At 35.3% G+C, this 21,581-nt stretch overlaps 1 protein-coding gene across 3 annotated transcripts; it reads left to right on the top strand.

Annotated features, from left to right (window-relative positions):
• The first annotated feature begins 995 nt into the window (after positions 1–995).
• SLC33A1 (solute carrier family 33 member 1) lies at positions 996–19,615 on the top strand. 3 transcript variants are annotated; one of them, XM_045539521.1, is made up of 7 exons: positions 999–2,291; positions 11,107–11,297; positions 14,371–14,555; positions 14,828–14,945; positions 16,595–16,810; positions 17,678–17,873; positions 19,348–19,615. In XM_045539521.1, exons 1-6 carry the CDS (start codon positions 1,517–1,519, stop codon positions 17,843–17,845), a joined length of 1,653 nt encoding a protein of 550 aa, XP_045395477.1. In that variant the 5' UTR covers positions 999–1,516; the 3' UTR covers positions 17,846–17,873; positions 19,348–19,615. The 3 variants fall into 3 exon arrangements, with proteins under 3 accessions (XP_045395478.1, XP_045395477.1, XP_045395476.1); XM_045539520.1 differs by having other exon boundaries at positions 1,001–2,291; positions 17,678–19,615; XM_045539522.1 differs by lacking the exons at positions 11,107–11,297; positions 14,828–14,945 and having other exon boundaries at positions 996–2,291; positions 17,678–19,615.
• The last annotated feature ends 1,966 nt before the right edge of the window (positions 19,616–21,581 follow it).

Below are 21,581 nucleotides of genomic sequence, written 5' to 3'. Positions count from 1 at the left end.
TTCAAAAAAAGGACTGCAGAGAAACCTACCACCTCTTGAGCAATTTCATTCCTTCCATAAATATGTAGGCACTATAAGGCACGCGCTTCTCCAGTTAGCCAGGCCTTTTTCTACCCTTTCTTAACCTTCAGGTCACATTTGACATTAAGCAGGCTTCCAAATTAATCTGCCTTGGTGAGGTCTTGTTACCAGATGGTGACATTCTATCTCTGAGTAAAGAATTTTATGTTAAGTTCCTCAAATTGTTGATGTACTATCAACGTACAACCTGAAGATATTAAATAGGATGCATTTAAGATTAGCTGAAGCATGAAGTTCTACAGATTGTATTGCACAAAGACATCATTAGCCTGGATGATGTAATCTGTAGCCAATGATTGTAACTTCTGCCTTGTACCCGCCAATGAAAAGAGGGCAACTCTGGCGTAAGGACATCCCCCTTTCTTCTTCTAAACTTTCCTATAAAAACCTTTCACCTGTGACAGACTCCGGAACAGGCCCAACTCTGTTGATCATTACATCTGGTTTTCAACAAACCCTTGTCAAATTATTTCTGCCTCAACAGCCTTAATTTTAGGGGGCGCTTTTTGGGGGCACAAAGCGGCCTTGCCCTTGCCTCCTGATACAAAAACGTCGTAAATGTCAATCCTTATTCCCGTTTCTGCCCGACGCACGAAAGCAGCAGGATCGCACAATTCCTGGTATAGAGCATGGGCACTGCTCTTCACCAGCACAACCACACAACCTAGCCACTGTGGCTTCAGAAGCCGCGCGGAATAGTCTCTCAACCGCTAGCGCAAGCCTGGCGCTGGCCGCTGTCACGTGGCCGCTCGCGCCCAATGACAGAGGCCCACGCTTTCCAGACCGCCGCATGCGCTGACAGAGCCAGAGTTCGCGGGGCGCCCCGCCCCGGCCGCACGGTGCGCCGGCGTTAAGACTCCCCAAAGGTCCCGGCAGCCAGAATTGCAGGTTCCCATCAAGCGTTGTTCCCGAACTCGGCCTCGAGAGCCTGTCCTGATTGGCTTGCTATGGAGGCGGGGAAGGGATCTTTTTGAGACTGGGACCACTTCCTGAAGCGCGGGGCAGGAAGTTATCCGGTACCTCTGGAGTCCTGTGAAGAAAGTGTTCTCTGCCGCATTGGTAGCGGTGAGAGCTGGAGGTGGTTGGGGACGTGGGCCGATCGGTCTCTCTGGCTGGGAGCCGATTTCCACCGCAGCACCACGGCCCCCTCCTCCAGCTTCGAGCCCGGTGCGGCTGCCCGGGGGGCTCCTTCAGGCTCCTTGACGCCGCTACAAGGGGCACCTACCCCGGCATCGCCTGGGCCTCCAGCCAGGGGACTGGCTCCCGGCTTCAGCACTTAGGGCTGCAGTAAGAAGTGCCCTTATCGCCCTTCTCCCTTCCCCCTTCCCTGAGCCACCGACCCTGGTCCAGAGCGACAGCCTTGGACCTGGGACTAGAGGAAGCCAAAACGCTCAGCCCCGGTCCCCCACAGACGGGGCTCTGCATTGTCTCTGCTATGTCACCCACCGTCTCCCATAAGGACAACAGTCGGCAACGGCGGCCAGGGACTTTCAACCACTCTCTGGATTTGAAGAGCGGTCCTCTGCCGCCGGGCAGCTGGGATGACAGTCATTCGGACTCTGTGGGCGGGGAAGGGGACAGAGAAGCTCTTCTGCGGGATACCGGCACTGGTGACTTCTCAAAAGCACCACGGAGCTACCGAGCCGAACTGAGCAGCATTTTGCTACTGCTCTTTCTTTACGTGCTTCAGGGCATTCCCTTGGGCTTGGCGGGAAGCATCCCACTCATTTTGCAGAGCAAAAACGTTAGCTATACAGACCAAGCTTTCTTCAGTTTTGTCTTTTGGCCCTTCAGTCTGAAATTGCTCTGGGCCCCGTTGGTTGATGCGGTTTACTTTAAGAACTTTGGTCGTCGCAAATCTTGGCTTGTTCCTACACAGTATATACTAGGACTCTTCATGATATATTTATCCACTCAGGTGGACCTTTTGCTCGGGAATACCGATGGCAGAACACCTGATGTGGTTGCTCTCACTGTGACATTCTTTTTGTTTGAATTCCTGGCTGCCACTCAGGATATCGCTGTGGATGGTTGGGCTTTAACTATGTTATCGCGGGAAAACGTGGGTTATGCTTCTACCTGCAATTCGGTGGGCCAAACAGCGGGCTATTTTTTGGGCAATGTTTTGTTTTTGGCCCTTGAATCTGCCGACTTCTGTAATAAATATTTGCGGTTTCAGCCTCAACCCAGGGGAATCGTTACTCTTTCAGGTAGTATATTTAAACTGCTATGCTGTTAGGTTTATTTTACGTTTATGAATCCTTTTGACAGAGTGTGTGACATTTGAGGGAAGTTCATTATTTAATTTACTGGAAATCATTTTATGGGAGATGACTGAAGGTAAGTTTTCTGTTTTCTTAAAATGGGCTTCTTTGAAGTGTATTAAAGCCAGAATGAATGATATTAGAGCAATCATAATTGATCAGTACTCTTCAGGGAACAAGGAGAGGCAACCCATCAAATAACAAAACTCTGAGTCTAGGGATCCATCGGCACTTGCTTAAGACATAAGTGCACATTTTTAAAAAGTCTGGCGCCATATTTTCCTTTTGTTCTCATTTTTCCTTTTCTATTTTGTTGGATTGAGATTTCTAGCTCCAAACTTTCTGATCCATTTCTACCCGTGCTCTTGTACCAAGAGTCCTCATCTAGCCTTCTGGTGAATGGAACAGAGTTAATTCATTCAAACATAATTGAGTCAGCTAAGGCACAGGATTCTAAGGGCCTCCTATGAATAAGGCAGAGTCCCACCGCCAAGGAATAGGGGAGATGAACATTTTAGGGGAGCTCAGAGTTGCCAGCCATTAACTACTTGTGGGAGTTGGGCTTCACGCTGCAGATAACATTGTACTTTGTTCTTGAATGATATGGTTCCATGAGACAGAGAAATAGCACGCCATAATGCACAACATGAAGTGCAAATGTACTGAGGCAGGAAAGTACAGAAAGGTACGGGGATGTTGCTTATGATGTTCAAAGTGTCTGAGGTAGCCGTTGTGGAGCTGGGTTTGGGAACTGTTGCTGAAAGAATGGTTGGGACCAAATTAGTAATATTTTATTTAATTGTTATGGGAAGGAGTTTAAAGTTTATGCTGTAAGAAAATGGGTATAAGTTCTAATGAACTTCCCCTTTTCTCTACATGAGTAAAATACACAGTTTTCTGAGGGCTTTTTAAATGTTTTTTTTTTTTTTTTTTTTAACTTTCTTAACTAGGAAACAAGTAAAATGACCAGTATTAGTAATAAGAATGTCATGGAGACATTCAACATCAGAAATAAAATAGAGCTCTTCATTTGTTAGTGATGATGAATTTAGGTGATTCTGTTTTGAAATTTATGCAGCTAAACTTCCTCTCAGCTTCCATAGTAGCTTGGAAATTCCCAGTAGGGCCAATGTCAGGGGTATGTGGGTGATGATAAGTGATGTCACAACTGTACTACCCATGTCCTGGAATCTTATTCTCAAACATGCCTAACCCCATCTCCATCTCCTCAAACTGCTAGTGAGCCACTATTACTAATGAAATGATGGTTATGGTACTTTTCTCTCAGCTTATTTGGTTGAAAGATAATTGCTTTGTACCTAGGCAGATTTGTCTCTGAATATTCTGGGGTTCCACTCCTGCTTTATGGATAATTCTTTGCCTAGAAATACTTTGTGAATGCATACTATGGGCAGTTTGTTGCTTTTTATGTGTCTGCTTTTCATTTTATCTTGCGACTGCTGTTCATATCACCAAGGAGGATTAATGAGATAATGTGTTACTTAAGATGAGAAAGTCTCAGAGAAATCAAAACTTAAGAGGCTATGGAAACTACATTGTTAATTAGGTAAATTACAGCTTTCTCTCAAGTATAATGTAAAAGCGATTAATTAAACATCATTCCAGAAAAGCTATTATAATTTTATCTGTACTCCCTTAGCCACAGCTGATCCCCAATGGATCAAAATTATGCCATTGGATTTTTATTTAGATTGACTTGCGTTGTTTTTTTGGAGGGGGGGGGTGGGATGGAGTCTCGCTCTGTTGCCCCTGCTCAAATGCCCTGGCGTCAAGTCAGCTCACAGCAACCTCAAACTCCTAGGCTCAAGTGATCCTACTACCTCAGCCTCTTGAGTAGCTGGGACTACAGGCATGTGCTACCATGCCAGGCTATTTTTCTATATATTTTTAGTTGCCCAGCTAATTTCTTTCTATTTCTTTAGTAGAGCCAGGGTCTCGCTCTTGCTCAGGCTGACCTCGAACTCCTGAGCTCAAACGATCTGCCCATCTTGGCCTCCCAGCGTGCTAGGATTACTGGCGTGAGCCACTGCACCTGGCCTTGACTTGTTATTTTCAATAGCTGTTGTATGGAATTTGAATTTTGTTCTCCATGACATTCTAAAAATAGCTGACTTTATAATTTAACTTTTTATATGTGTAGTGGACTGCTGTCTTTGGTTCAAACATTTTAGTTGAGAGTTAAACACTACCTGTGTTTTCATTCTCCTTTTTATGACTACACATACCACATGTATAGCCTTGTACTTTCTGGAACTGAATAATAGAATAACCAGTGGTTTTGAGGAATTTAAAGAGTGCAGAAAGAATCACATGAAGGAGATACAATTGCTTAGGTAATTAAAGAGGAGCTAAACACTGAGGCAATGTTTAGAAAATCAGAGTATTAAAAGGAGGCTTTTTTTTTTTTTTTTTTTGAGACAGAGTCTCACTCTGTTGCGCAGACTAGAGTGCTGTGGCATCAGCCTAGCTCACAGCAACCTCAAACTCCTGGGCTCAAGTGATCCTCCTGCTTCAGCCTCCCAAATAGCTGGGACTACAGGCATGCCCCACCATGCCCAGCTAATTTTTCTATTTTTAGTAGAGACGGGGTCTCACTCTTGCTCAGGCTGGTCTCCAACTCCTGACTTCAAGTGATCCTCTTGCCTCAGCCTCCCAGAGTGCTAGGATTACAGGCCTAAGCCACTGTGCCCAGCCTTTTTTTTAAATTCTAAAGTATGTTCTGTGGTTAATGCTATTTTGAGTGTTATAGATAAGTGGAGATGGAATATATTGGGTGGATGGATAATGTAAACAAGTCAACTGAGTTCGTTCAAAACTGTAGGAATTGGAGGGGACAGTGATAATCTGAGAAATCCATGCCCCTCCAAAGGCAAGGAACTGATGCTCCTCAGGCAAGGAGTTGATACTCCAATAAATTGTCTGTGATAATAGGATCCAGGATTGCCAGATCTTAAGAGTATCCAAGAGAAGCTGGAAGTTCCTTTTTTATTTCCTAATTTAAAAAAAACACTTGTTAGGATCACGTAAAACATGTCTTTAACAGGCACAATGTCAGATGCCTGTAGTCCCAGCTACTCGGGAAGGCTGAGGCAGTAGGATTGTTTGAGGCCATAGTACACTATGATCAGGTGCCTGTGAAAAGGCACTGCATTCCAGCCTGGGTAACAACGCTATCTTAAAACATACGTGTATGATACAAAACTATATGGATGGAGAGCAGATCTGTAGTTGCTAGGAGTTGTAGGTAGGGAGAAGGTAGGTGAATATCAATGGATAGCAAGAGGGAGTTTTGGGGGTGATGGAACTGTTCTGTGCCTTAATTATGGTGGTGGTGGTTTGACATTTATGCCTGTATTAAAATTCATACAACTGTATACCAAAAAAATTCAGTTTTACTGCATGACCATTTAAAAGTAAAACTTATTTTAAAATCACTTTAAAAACCTAATCCATTACCTTAAAAGTTAATCCCTATCATTTAAAGTGTATGATATAAAATCCTTGGCTTTAACTCCCTTTTTGTCTTAACTAGAACAAGTTGTTAAATCTGGTGGATCTTACATATGAATATAGACAAATGGATTAAATTGGAACTTATTTTCAAATGTGGGGGCCCTAGTAATAAATGGAGAAATACTGGGGCTAGTAGATTCACAGGGAATTAAATATTAAAAACCAGAGGCCTACAACCCAGAAGGAAGATCTTAAAACCTTTTTTCTTAGGCTGGGCGAGGTGGCTCACACCTGTAATCCTAGTACTCTGGGAGGCCAAGGCGGGAGGATTGCTCGAGGTCAGTAGTTCAAGACCAGCCTGAGCAAGAGCGAGACCCCGTCTCTACTAAAAATAGAAAGAAATTAGCTGGACAACTAAAAAGATACAGAAAAAATTAGCCGGGCATGGTGGCGCGTGCCTGTAGTCCCAGCTACTCGGGAGGCTGAGGCAGAAGGATCGCTTGAGCCCAGGAGTTTGAGGTTGCTGTGAGCTAGGCTGACGCCATGGCACTCTAGCTCGGACAACAGAGTGAGACTCTGTCTCCAAAAAAAAAAAACCTTTTTTCTTTTTAAAAACAAAGCAAGGAAGAAATGGTACTGTGTGCCTTCTTTGTCAGGTAAAGAACTGAAGAAGTGCTTTTGTGTGGAAAGTCAATTTATAAAACACACTGTAAACTTAAAAATTTTTGACTTTATTTGGCATATATTTTATTCTGAATTTCACTTCTAATTTATTGAGATTTATTTAGAGGCCAATTATTAGTGTTTACTATGGTTGAGCTTTAATAATTACAAGCAGCCTGCTGTTTTCATTTCTAGTGTGTTCTTTAAAACTATAATTTGAGAAAGCAAAATAGAAGGCAAATATAAGGGGCTATTCTGTTCCTAGAGAATTAAATATGAAAAATATAAAATCCCTGATTTCACCTGCTCTTTTAGATGTAATGTGGATGAATCTTGCATTTAGTACATGTTCATTTTCATTCTTTCCATTCACTGACTGTTGATCACACTTTTCTATCTGGCTCATGTCCAGTGGTCATCGATTAAAGCTATAGAATAGGTGATTTCAAAATAACTAAAGATTTCTATCTTTTTTGATTACCATATATTCTCACGTATTTGAAACCTGTGTTTCTTATTCCCAGCATAAACTTTTTTTTGTTGTTTTTTGAGACAGAGTCTCACTCTGTTGCCCGGGCTAGAGTGCCGTGGCATCAGCCCAGCTCACAGCAACCTCAAACTCCTGGGCTCAAGCAATCCTCCTGCCTCAGCCTCCCGAGTAACTAGGACTACAGGCATGTGCCACCATGCCCGGCTAATTTTTTTTCAATATATATATTTTTAGCTGTCCAGATAATTTCTTTCTGTTTTTTAGTAGAGACACGGTCTTGCTCTTGCTCAGGCTGGTCTCGAACTCCTGACCTCGAGCGATCCCCCTGCCTCGGCCTCCCAAAGTGCTAGGATTACAGGCATGAGCCACCACGCCCGGCCGCTAGCATAAACTTTTGCATTTTTAAATTTCCCATAATTTTTTAAACTTTTATGTTAAAATGATTATAGATTCACAGAAGGTTACAAAGAAATGTTTGGAGAAATCCCATGAACCCTTCTCCCAGCCTCATGTTGTCATCATCTTACATAACTATAGTATAATATCAAAACCAAGAATTTGATATGAGTATAACCCATAGAGCTTATTCATATTTCACCATTTATACATGTACTCATTTGTGTGTGTATGTGTGTGGTTCTATGCAATTTCATCACATGTGTAGCCTTGTATAACGAACACGACAATCAAGGATACTCAACTGTACCATCACCAGTAAGATTCCTTTGTGTTGCCTCTGTAGCTATCCCTGCCTTCTCTCTGTCCCTAAACCCTGGCAACCACTAATTTGTTTTCCATTTTTATAATTATGTTATTTCAGAAATGTTGCATAAATGGAATCATGCAGCATGTATTCTTTGGAGATTGGCTCTTTTCACTCAGCATAATTTCTTCACAGTTCATCCAAGTTGTTTTATGTACCAATGGTTTGTTTCTTTTTATTGTGGAAAGGAAGAATACAAGTAGTCAGGTGATGTTATCTATGTTCCAGATGTCATGGTTACAGCTAAAATATGTACCTTTTTTCTCAGGAATGTCTGGTTAATAGAAAAGAGAGCCTACTTGCTGTGGGTGTATATGAGCATCTGGGTAATATAATGGAAAACATTCTTGCTTTAGAACTAGACCTGAATTTGAATCTCACTTCTGGTGCTCCCTGGCTTGTGATCCTGTTTTCATTGTGTATAACACAGGAATAATAATGCCTGTCTTGGAGAGTGATTTTTGAGATTTAAATGAGATGATATGTATTTTTCCCAGGGCTTATAATAGGCACCCAGGTGCTAGCTATTACAACTTTGTTGGTGACTGCTAAATTGTTACGTGCTCTTAATTTCTGCATTCATGGGAGCACTGGACAAGATCTTGTAGCCACTTCAGAATATTTAGTCTATTTTTTAGGTCTTTGCTCAAAAATCATGTTTATGAAACTTGAATACCAGCTTTGACATCTTCATCATCCATTTATATACCATAATGCTTTTGCAAATAAAATACATAAATCAAAATTAACCAAAATGTTAAAAATGAAATATTTGGATATTTTTGGTAATAATGTGTGTTTATAGTGGTTGGTATATCAGCCTATGAATGGCTCTAGCATCAAAGCAATGTTAATAAACGATAGCCAATAGTCTTGTGATAATTGTGTTCATAAAATTTCTTAATATATTTCCTGGAAGTTACTAAGCTTTTCTGAGCTATTGGCTTCTTTATTCTTCTATACATGTGAGACACGAAAAGCCTTTGAATTAGGACTCTGAATGACCCATTGTCACTACTTTCTTCTTTCATATGTACCGTTATTTTTTTCAAAGCACAAAGAAATTAGAAATTATTTTATCTGAAAATATTATTGAAACCTGTTTAACTTGTTCTTAGTCTAACTTTTAGTATTGGTATCAAGGAATTTTAATTCTAGATGAAGATTTTGTTCATTAACATTGGAGGACTATACTAAGCAAAATAAAGATATTTTTTGCTTAAAGAAATGGAACTCATAAAGTATTATATAACTGTAAAACTATTAATCTTCACTTAATATTTATATAAAGACTATCAATTGGAACTTCTGGTGGCAGCAAAAGTAATACAGTTTATTTTCAGGGCTGCTTAACTGATTTAAACCAAATGAACAAAAACTTGCTCAATGAAAATGATATTTTACATGAAATCTGTAAACATGTTATTATTCATCTCATTTTACAGATGAAATTAAGAATACAAAAATAAGGACATTAGCCTCATTTATGAGAATAATGTTAAATGTTATTCATTCCTTTTGAACCAGATTCCAAAATGCTAGAAATCATATGTTATGGTGTTACTTTGATGAAGTTTAATCATAGACTTTTATATATGTATTTTGAAATGGATATCTTGATGTTTAAGTATGTTTCATGTTTCTCTTCAGATATCTAACATTAATTAGAAATTTCCCATGGTAGAGAAAAGAATTCATCCCAGAATAAAATTTTCCATGTGTGTTTAAAACTATTTAGCTACTTTGATTTGCATAATTTGAATAGCAGAGCCTTGGTTTTTGGTTAGGCTTTTAGAGACTAGGCAATTCTAGCAGATCATTTCAACATTAATTTAAAAAAAAATATGTAAGCAGTGTGAAATAATGGAAAAAGTATAAGACTACTATTCAGGAGATTGAGATTCAAGTTCTGCCTCAAGATTTAAGTATTCTAATTTCTTTTCCTCATCTGTGCATAGTAATAACACCTGCTTTGCCTATCTAACATGTTTGCTATAAGAATCAAATGACATAACATATAAGAAAGGAGCATTTAAATACTAAGGTGACAAATAATGCTATATGCCTCCATCATAAATGAGGTTCAAGCTGTAGTGATCACCTTTAGCTAGCATAGCAGCAGGAGCAAGATTCAATCTGAGGAACAACACTGATGGGAGAATGCTCCAATTGTTTTTGAAAAGAGGACTAAGATTCTTGAACAGTTAGTTATGCTACATAAGCAATAAAATAAAAAGTAAATCTAAAACTGAGTACAGTTCTGGAATGCTAGTGCTAGAAAGCTTCTTTAGGATTTTCTAGTCAAGTCCTCTTATTTTACAGATGAAGAAACTGACATAGGGTTATCCAATAAGTTTTTGTAGTGACAAACTAAAATGCAGTTCTCAGGGTGGTTAATGAGATACAGGGTTTGAAATTAGTTGTACTTATAAGGCATCGAATCACCATTTTACTACTGACTTAGAATGTAATCATGGGCAACTTCTCTAAGCCTCAGTTTTTCATCTGTTAGTATAAATTGGGGCTAGTGATAACCTTATCTATGGAGTTATTTTAGTAAAAGGGATGATATATGTAAAATGCTTAGCACATTTATGGCACATAGTATGCCCTCAGTAAATGGTGCCTCTGTTATTACTGTTATTTTTAGCTGTTTAGCAGATAGCAGAATCTTCCAGAACAATTCACTCCTTCCACTAAATTTGTTCAAGGTAATAGCTAATGGCCCAGTTATCTTTTACTGAAACAACCCAGGCAATACTCTTCATGTGTCCCCATTCTGCAGTTACAAGGATGAGCAAATTGCTTCTGTATTGAAAAGAGAAGGTTATCCCTAAACAGATTAAAAACATTAGAAAATTTAAAAATACAAGGTAGAAAATCTAATGTAAATAATCATCTGTTGTCTAAGTTGTCGTAATTTAATAAAGAACTGAAATGACTTGGCTATGTAAGAAGTATAACTTATAGATGATCTTCTGGGGTATGAAAATCATCTCTCGCCCCTAGTACTTTCCTTGAGTAAAATGACACAATAGGCTTTTGTTTCATTCAACTTAATTGTACACTAAATGTCTATAACTCCTTTTTTCCCCTTGTTAAGTGACAGTATGAAAAAGCATGTAATACTTTCAATGCCTTTTCATATTGAAAGTGTCACTGTCTGTTTTGGATCTATGTATGTTTAAGAGTCAAGATTGTTCACCTGCTGTGCCTGGTGCAGTGCCTTGAACATAATAAAGAGGCATCTAAATATTGATTTTTTAAAAATAGATTTTAGTTGAGAATTATTATATACAGAATTATTTAGTATCAATGAAGTTATGTCATTTCAAAAGTTAATTATAGATTTAAAACATTCTTAATTTCAGATTTCCTTTTTTTCTGGGGAACTATATTTTTAATAACAACAACATTAGTTGCTCTTCTGAAAAAAGAAAACAAAGAAATATCAGTAGTAAAAGAAGAAACACAAGGGATCACAGATACTTATAAGCTGCTTTTTGCAATTGTAAAAATGCCAGCAGTTCTGACATTTTGCCTTCTGATTCTAACTGCAAAGGTAAGAGATTTATAAATCAAATTTACCATTTTGTTATAAGTCCCAATATCATGTAATACTTTCAATGCCTTTTCATACCATAGGTTCCTTTCTTCTAACATTAGAATTTAACAATGGAAAACAATATTTTCTGTTCATTAATGTATTTGAAAAGGTATGATGATACCAAATATAATTTTAAAGTAAGCTTATTCTGAAAAGAATTATGTCAATTTGAAGAACTGCTAATAAATGAACTTTTATTGAATTAATGATATTAATGCTTAGAATGGAAATGAATACCTTGAAAAACCATTAGCTCTCCACTGTTATAATGAGTATATGTTTAATGTTGGGGTAATAAAATTATTTTCTTAGAATGTGGTTTACATAGATATGGAAGTGTGTGAGTATTAGAAGTCTCTTTAAAAATCCATTGAATTATTTTTTTAAATACTGAAAGGAAAATTATACCATAAGATAAATGGGGATTACTGTTGAATATTATTCTGTATTAAGATGTCCTAATTTATAGTTCTAAAACATTTTTAAAATGTTATGCTAGAATAAAGGTAAGCATATTTTGTTACAGTGAGCTATTGCTAGTGTTGGAGTTAATATTCCTAAAATCTAGAATCTTGTAGGATTTTCATTTTATACATTTAAATCTGTATAAACAGTTTATAGTTATCTTTTGACAGTTCTGAAGGAAATATAATAACCTCATGGTTTTCATTTTATATAATAAGCTTATCCATCTCTTAATAGGAAGGGAAAGTTCAGAAAATGTTGAAAGTTTCAGGGAACATAATATTTTCTAATTATGTCGTTCAGAAATAAACATTATTGGAATTTTTGGTATGTTTCTTCAAGCCTCCTCTTTTTCCCTATATATGTATGTGTGTATATACATACTTCATTTATTTACACATATACTTTAAAAGTAGAATTGGATCATATTGTATATAATTTCTTATCTTGTTTTTGTCTTATTATCCCAAACATATTCCTATAGTATTAAATAATATTTGAAAGCATACTTTTTAATAGCTACATAATATAGTCATAGTGTGTAAATTTGCCATAATCTACTTAGTGATTTTGTTGTTACTGTATATTTAATTTGCTTATGTTTTTTAATTATAAAGATGTACTAGTGGTAAGTTTTTCTTTGATGTTCTGAATATTTCCTTCCAATGGATTCTTAAATGGGCAATTAGTGAGTGAATTAGTGAATATGATTGCTGAATTGTTTTTCAAAAAGTTATACTAATTCATATTGTCTCCAGCAATGTATAAGGCAGTGCTTCAATTACAGAGTATATAATCCTGTGTTCTCCCTTTAAACTTCCCCCAGACTGACATCTCTCCTAACTTTTAATAGTATAGATTAATTTTCCTTGGTTTTGAGTTTTATATAAATGGACTACATATATGTGTGTATGTGTATATTAAGTGTGTGTGTGTGTGTGTGTATATATATGTATTTTTTTTTAGAGATAATATCTCACTCTGACACCCAGCTCCTAGGTTCAAGCAGTCTTCCTACCTCAGCCTCCTGGAGTCGCTGGGACTACAGGAGCACACCACACCTGGCTAAATTTTTATTTTTTATTTTTTGTAGAGACAAGACATTGCTATGTTGCCCAAACTCCTGGCCTCCAGTGATCCTCCTACCTCGGCTTTCCAAAGTGTTGAGATTATAGGCGTGAGCCACTGTGCCTGGCCTATAATATGTATTCTTATGTTTGATGCATGTACTTTTTTTCACTCAACATTATATTTGTGCAATTTACCGATGTTATTGTCCACAGCAAGCAGTATTTCATCTCATTGATGTATAATATTCCATTTTACAAATATACCACAATTTATTCATTCTAGGAACAGATTGTTTAGAGTTATTATTGAATAGTATTTCTATGAACATTCATGTACATGACTTTTGGTGAACACAGGTGCACATCTCTGATGGGTAAATACATAGGAGTAGAATGGCTGGGTCATAGGAAATGCATAGTATATACTGCCAAACAGTTTTCCAGAGTGGTTATTTTCCAGTTTTCCCTACTACCAGCAGTAGTAGTGTTCTAATTACTTCACATCCTTGAAAACACATATATCATTGTTTTAATTTTAGCCTTTCTGATGGGTGTATAATGGCATCTTATGGTTATAATTTGAATTTCCCTGAAGATGAAAGAAATTCAGCATCTTTTCATATGTTTATTGGCCATTTGAATATCCAGAGTTGCTCTTTTCTTTAAATTTGTAAAATTTTTGTTTTTTATATATTCTGAATTTGAGTCTTTTCTGAGATATGTGTATTATAAATATCTCCTACTATGTAACTTTTAAGATGGAATAAATTATGAAGTCAGTTTGTATATCTCATTTTTACAAAGAGAATGGATAAAATGTAAGTGAAATTCTTTTCTGGACTTAAGCTCTTTGGCTCCATTCCGAGAAGTTAAAGTATGTACTATTTATAATTTCTTTTAAAAAATTTTGTGATACAATTTCCCACATTTTGCAGATTAATTAGTAGAGAGAACTCCTTTATATCCTTTATCCAGAGTCTGTAATTGTTAACATTTAGCTTCACTTTCTTTATTCTGTAAATTTATTCTTTCTATATATATATCTATTACATATTTCTTCTGAAATATTTGAGAGTAATTTGTACATATGTGTGGTGATGGTGCTTCATTTTAACCATACTTATTATATTTGGGGTTAATTGAAGACTTAAGGTTTTTTAAACTTAAACCATATAAATCAGTAAGTTTGGATTTTTCACACTGTTTATTATAACAGATTGGACTTTTCTGAAGCAGAAATTTAATTATACTTAGAGCTATCTACATTTCCTATAAGTGCTGAATTTTCAGTTGTTTTCACTAAATATTGTTAGTAAACCATAGGGCAAAGTGGGCCTTCTGTAACTTGCTTGTTATACCAGCTATAATAATATGATACTTGTAACTGTCATGGGTCAATAATGAAATTGAGGCTTTTGAGGAACTTACATATGCCTGAAGGAAAATATTTCATAAGTCACAAATTAAAATACTTTTTTGTTTTTATATTGCAGATTGGTTTTTCAGCAGCAGATGCAGTAACGGGACTGAAATTGATAGAAGAGGGAGTACCCAAAGAACATTTAGCCTTATTGGCAGTTCCAATGGTTCCTTTACAGATAATATTGCCTCTGATTATCAGCAAATACACTGCAGGTCCCCAGCCACTAAACATATTTTACAAAGCCATGCCCTACAGGTAAAAATGAAATAAAACCTTACTAAATAAGAAAGGTTAAAATGAGGGACATTCATCAGTATCACTAATATCTGAGTGTAGAGAATATATGAAAAAAGTCTTGAAAACCATCTTTACTTTCAATATCATTTGTATGTACTTTTATCTCTTTTTAACCTCCTAACAGGCTTTAGATACAGGTTTCTTTCATATGGTAGGCACACAGATTTCTGTTTTTATTGTTGCTTAACCTAAAAGGGAAGTCAACTCAATGTTCCTTTGTTTTCCTACAGGTTATTGCTTGGATTAGAATATGCCCTGCTTGTTTGGTGGACTCCTAAAGTAGAACATCAAGGGGGATTCCCTATATATTACTATATCTTAGTGCTGCTGAGTTATGCGTTACATCAGGTAAGCTTGCTGTGGTTTTCTCAGGAAGTAAGCTATTTTCTGTAAAATAAAGAGGAAAATTTTCTATAACTGCTTTAAAATAATGTTAATAAATTTTGATGTAAGCATGAATCTAACACTGAAGAAATTATTTGATGGCGAACTTTAAACCTTATAGTTTTTGATTTAATGAGTTCTGTTCTCTTTCTCTGAAAAGGAGAGCTCCTTACTCATTTGTTCATTTTTTAAAATTCATTCAACAAGTATTTGGTAGATTTCAGAATTGATTCCAAAGCCAGCTAGTTCTACTCTTGCTAAGCATCCCTCAGTTTATTCCTAGATTTGGGTTCTTTGTTTCTTCAAGTGATAAATCTTTTCTTTCTGAAAGTACTGAGAAATAATGATGGCTCCTGGATTAGAGGTCCCAGGTTTCTGGCTTAACTTCCGTTAAAATTATGATGTACTCTGATTTTGAAAGCTGTGTGTTAAGCTGCTTTTTCTTTCTTTGTTAAATATGTTTATAATCTCTAGAAGTAATTCCTTCTTTACTCTAGCCTCACCTAAGCTGCTCTTGCAGAATGAAGTTTTTTGTTCTCAAAGGAAGGGATTCAAGTAAATGGCAGAAACCCAGCAGTAACCTTTGGGACTCAACTACAATTATTGCTAATGCACATTTCAGAGTCACTTTGGATTTTTCTGTCCAATATACTCTAAACCCTTTGAAAGTTATATTTACTAACTTTTACTTAGTTTTTAACTGAAACCTGAAAATATGACTTCCTGGTAACCTCAGAGAATTCCGTAGTGGATCATGTCTGACTAAACTGTATGTTTATAAAATCATTGAGGTCAGGCTGTCAAACATATTTTTTCTGTTTTGCACATGTTTGGTTAATACTAGGCACATAATTAAAGTTAAAAGAAGTGCTTTAGCTTAGTCAATGCTTTACTGTCTGTCTGTATGATGTTATAGTCCAAAAATTACTTGTTGGGCTTTGGATTTTATTTGAGAATTTACCGAAGTATAGTCAGTGAAACTCAGCCAACCAGATGCTTTTTGGGGAAAAAAAGGTACAAGGCTAAGTAAATTCAAGAAATGATGCATGACATAACTCCTTTATAAGTAGCACTTAATCATTCCTTCAACAAATATTAAGTGAACACCAATTCCTTGCCAGAAACCATTCTGAGTACTGAAATATAACTGAATAAATCATGCCAAAATGCCTGCCTTCAAGGAGTTTATATCCTAAATATTTTCAGAAAGCCTGCAGTGAAAGGAAACTTTTAAATTTTGTATGACCTAACATATCTCAGTCTTAATTGACTTTGGAACTCCTCTTTGTATGAACACCCAATGGGACAGTATTCAAAGGAATACTATTTTGGAAGCATGGTTTGTATGCATTTTCCTAAATGGAGAGTTAATTTTTGCCTTTTAAGCACTTTTTGCCACCTTAGGAGGTTTTTCTCTTCAGTTTGTCACATAAATTTTAGAATGTTATTTTTCTTGTATATATATATATATATATATATATATATATATATATAGGAGAAATATAATTTTATATTCAGATTTCTTTGAATATTTTGAGTATTTACATGTATAATAGGTATATACATATATATACAATATATAATACTAACAATGTTTTACGTTTTCCCTGTAGGTTACGTTGTACAGCATGTATGTTTCTATAATGGCTTTCAATGCAAAAGTTAGTGATCCACTTATTGGAGGAACATACATGACCCTTTTAAATACTGTGTCCAATCTAGGGGGAAACTGGCCTTCTACAGTAGCTCTTTGGCTGGTGGATCCCCTTACAGTGAAAGAGTGTGTAGGAGCATCAAACCAGAATTGTCGAACATCTGATTCTGTTGAGGTATGTACGTTTTAATTTTAGATAACATTGTGCTAATATTAAGATATAGAGCCAGGCTTGATGTTTCAGGCCTGTAATCCCAGCTGTTTGGGAGGCTGAGGCAGGAGGATCACTTGAGCCCAGGGGTTCAAGGCTGCAGTGAGCTATGATTGTGCCCCTGCACTTCAGCTTGGGCGACAGAGGGAGACCTTGTCTTCTAAAATAAAAACAAAAAACAGAAAGGGTATTAATTTCCTTATTTTGCCTCTAGAAGTACTACAGCTTTTCTTAAAATCATAACTGTCCATTGTTTCTGTTGTATAAATTTACTTATTTTTTTCTTTCCCATCATAACTGGGGGTGATAACACATTCAAATCAGTAAGACTAGCTCACTTTAAAGGTGCTTCTCAGCAATGGAGAGGCAATCTGTCCCCCACCTTGAGGAATAACTGTCCTACACAGTAGGCACTGGATAAATGCATAATTAATAGCTAAGTTTTATTATGTTGGAAAAGGGGAATTTCCATTGGCTATTCATATAACAATTATAACTAAAACTGAATGGTGAATGATTTGTCGATTCATTATTTCAAAGTAACATTGTCCTCTTCTAGAGTACATTCATTTGAAATTTCTTCACATTTTCAAATATGAAGAGCTGCATCTTGTTTACAGCAAGAGCTAAAAATTGTTTTTAATCCTGTTAGTGGTATTAAAGAGATTAACATATTAACATATTTTGTCATTTGAATTAAGTGAAATATTGAACTGTTTTAAGAAAAATATATTTTGATTAATCCTTTAAATTATAAAGTAGAAACATGGTAATTGCTGGATACTTCCATTTTGAAATTGTAGAATATTTATTATAATTTTCTTTTTACAGCTTTGCAAAAAGCTTGGTGGCTCATGTGTTACAGCACTGGATGGTTATTATGTGGAGTCAATTATTTGTGTTTTTATTGGATTTGGTTGGTGGTTCTTTCTTGGTCCAAAATTTAAAAAGTTACAGGATGAAGAACCATCTTCATGGAAGTGCAAAAGGAGCAATTAATGCATATGCTACTGGACATTCTAGAAAGGTAATTGTAGTTTAGTTTTGATTCAGAGAGCTATGATAATCAGTGCACAGGAGTATAAAATATTATTTTGAACAAGGAAATTATTAATATGAAATGCCAAATGGTTGAAAGATATAGACCTCTCTGTATATTTGATCTTATTTTTCCTTGCCTTGTCGATGTATTTAAAGTTTACTTAAGTTGGGAAATTGATTCTAAAACAACTTTTTTGGCCTTGTTATTTGATTTATATCTTTTTAATTTACTGACCAAAGCATGTTTTAAGCTGCAATGCAGTAGTCATGAGTGGTAACCATGCCCACAAGTATTGTTACCAGTACCTATCATTGAGCTGTGTTTAAATTTTGGGTACAATATATTAAATGGAAAAGAGCTTGATATTCAGGTACTAACTATAAACTAGTCTGACCTTGTTGGCAGTTAAAATCTTATTTTGAATTGTAAATTAGTTAAATTTTATGTGGAATTTGCTGAGAAGAGAATGTAGACTACTGAAATGTCATTTTGGTTGTTATTTTTCTGATGATAACCACATTGTAAAAATGAATCTGTGTTTAAAAGACTATTTTAAATGTATTTCCTGCTTTTGTAAGCATTAGAGATTTATAAGAAGATTATTCAAATTATTTTTTATAAATGAAAGCTATGGCTTTTTTAATTTATTGATTCCCCCTGCCCCCACCCCCTCTTTTTGGAAGATATTTTGATTCTTTGTTAACTTTTACCCTAAAGTTTATGTATGTTTTTTGTCACAAGTGCTTCATGGCACACAGACAGCTAATGAGGGGATCAAATTTAGTGTTATATGTATGTTCACAGCAAAGTTTTAAAAATAAAAATTAAATGTTATTCCTCAAGTAGTTTTTTTTTCATTAACAAGAGAAAAAACAATAAAGCTTTCCGATTAAGTAAAATTTCAATGAATAATTCCATAATTTTCAAAACTAATATTTTAAAGAGAGAGACAAAGACATTTTGTGCCTTTGACAAAAATTATGTGGTGGAAGAATATTCTTAATTAAGCACTTTACTAGTGAAAAAGAGCTCACAGTTACTTTATGCCAAATCAGGTACTGCATTTTCATTTATTGAAACACAATCTTTTGTTTGTAAAGTATAATTTCCAGTGGACAATTGCTATTCCAGAAGAATTAAGCTTCTGAGTACTTTAGCAATTTCCAACATATTATGTACACCCAGTGATAAGGTTCTTTGCATATTTTCTGTTATATATTACTCTGATGCATTAGAGATTATATAAACTCTTCACAAATTAGAGAAAAATAGAGATTAAGTTGTGTGTATTACTCTGATGCATTAGAGATTATATAAACTCTTCACAAATTAGAGAAAAATAGAGATTAAGTTGTGAGTCTTAATAATTTTATCTTTCTAGGAACATATATACTAACTCCTGACTTTGTTAACTTTATAACATAGATGGAATTTTAGAATGGGGTTTTTATAAATACAGGAGAATAAAACGGGTGGGAGAAAATGGCACACAGCATCTGAAGAAAGATAGAGGGCAGTGGCCTCTAGAACTCATGCACTGCCATTGGAAAGCCTGTGTTGGGCATCGATGTCAGATCCTGAAGAATCACCTGGAAAAATATTCATCCTAGAGGCAAGGAGGCCACATCAAACCACAGACTACAGTACTTTGTCACATGGTTGTCCATTATCATGTATTATAATCAAAATGTTTACTTGAATAAAGAAAAGAGCTCATTTAACTCTCACATATGAAATGTATTTTGATTTTTAATTTTTGGATTAAGAAGCTCAGATTGCCATAACAGCCTTTTATTTCTTCCCATTTATATTATTACAAATTATACATACTTTCAAACATAGTTTTAAGTCTATACATCTTTCCTGACTTGAAGTGTTAAAACATACTTTAAGCCTTTAACTGTAAGATGAAAGCCATTAATTACATTTGCTCTAGAAATAAACAAAAAATTATTTTGAATTATATTTCATTGGTAATTTGGGTACAGTTTGTAATGCATGCCAAAAAAGACTTCTTAATAGCTATGTGCAACTGTGTTGCCTACATTGATCACTAATGGCATCTAAAAATGATCTACCTGAATCTGAGGATCTGTTCATTGTAAATCATTAGTACTGAAAAATACTACCCTATTTTTGTATGTGAGTGTTTTTCTTGAATGACTGATCCTGATAAATTAAACTCTACTCTCAAGTATGGATATCAACTCCTCCTGTTAATGCATTATATATTTATTGGCTAATATTAGATTGAGCATATATCTCTTTATATTAGTATCTCTATATGTACATTGGTTGCAACATGTATACATCTGAGTTTGAAAAGTTCTTATAAGATTAACTAAAACTAAAACCGCAGACTTGCTCCATTGTAAATATTTTAATTTTGCTTGATCAATCATAACTTTGTTCAACGTCTTAAACAGATTTTTTTCTAATTTTTTATGTTATCCCTTTGAAATCTAAACCCACAAGCTAAAGTTATTGTTGGGTTTCATCTCTTTATTGCAAGGATTTTTATCCAAAACAGATGTCAGTGGGGCTGGAGCCCTAAACCCCTGAATTGCTTGCAAAACTCTGGGTATATAATTTTTTGTTTTTCTAGACAGAGTAAAATCTTGAATGGGCTGTGATCCAAAAATCATGGTTTTGAAAGTGGGCTGCATTATGACCTGTAATCACAAATCTGAAATAATAGTTATGAAATTGTTTAAAGATTCTTGAGAAGAATGTTGAAAAAAAATCAGTGATGAAAACTGGAGAATCTCTACATTTGTAGTACTGTACTGAACTTGAAACCTTGAAGGAGTAGATAAGACATTATGGTGAAAGAGAGACCACAAGGATCAATTATATCCTACAAAAGACTTACCTTAGTCATTGAACTCTTTTTTTCCAATGAATGACTTCTATTTTGCTTTGTTAACAGAAACCCAAAAAAGTATGTTGCTTTATATTGAATGGTTGAGATCATTATTTAATATAAAATATGACTAAATTTGTTTTTGTATTTTGGAAGATTATGTTTTTCCAAGTAGTTGAAAGAATGACTAAAGCTATATAACACAGACCCTACTAAAAATAAAGAAACAACTTAGTGGGAACATTCCATGCCGATTTCCAGAATGTATTTTACCTTAGTATTAGAGAAAGAAAATAAATCTTTAAAATAATTCCATTAAAGCTAGGATTAATGTATTTAATAAAGACCATTTTAGTTACAGAAGGGAAGGTGATACTGTAACTGCTGAGACTTTTTTAACCAATATCTTTGGTAGATAGCAAGGCATAATTATTTTATTTTCTCTTAGAGAAGATTATAAAGATTGCTTTTAAAGATGTTTGTTTATTATATGTTTGTTTACTTTGGACCATTGGATTATAAAGATTGCTTTTAAAGATGTTTGTTTTATTGTGGGGAAGGGAAATGGGCATTTTATAGGAGAAAATAGTTTTATGAAGCAGAGTGAAAATTCTGTGATTAATCATCACTTTAAAAAAATTTTTAAAAATTTTGACTGAGTGTATCATTAAAGAGATCATATTAAAATATCAGCAATACTAATTCGCATAGCTCATATGAAGTCTTGAATCATTTAGAAAAAAGTTGCTATAGTTTAATAGTTTTTTATTGTCAATATAGATATTACAACTTTATAACACTTTGTGTGAAGAATAATGATTAAGTAGCAG

This window comes from Lemur catta, chromosome 1 (assembly GCF_020740605.2).
Source record: "Lemur catta isolate mLemCat1 chromosome 1, mLemCat1.pri, whole genome shotgun sequence".
Lineage (NCBI taxonomy): Eukaryota > Metazoa > Chordata > Mammalia > Primates > Lemuridae > Lemur > Lemur catta.
Note: the sequence above shows the minus strand (reverse complement) of the source record. Positions and strands in the feature narration are given on the sequence as shown.

Coding starts and splice junctions, on each gene's coding strand:
- SLC33A1 (XM_045539521.1), top strand. CDS start 1,517: ATGTCACCCACCGTCTCCCATAAGGACAACAGTCGGCAACGGCGGCCA. Junction 2,292..11,106: donor GGGAATCGTTACTCTTTCAG/GTAGTATATTTA, acceptor TCTTAATTTCAG/ATTTCCTTTTTTTCTGGGGA. Junction 14,556..14,827: donor TACAAAGCCATGCCCTACAG/GTAAAAATGAAA, acceptor GTTTTCCTACAG/GTTATTGCTTGGATTAGAAT.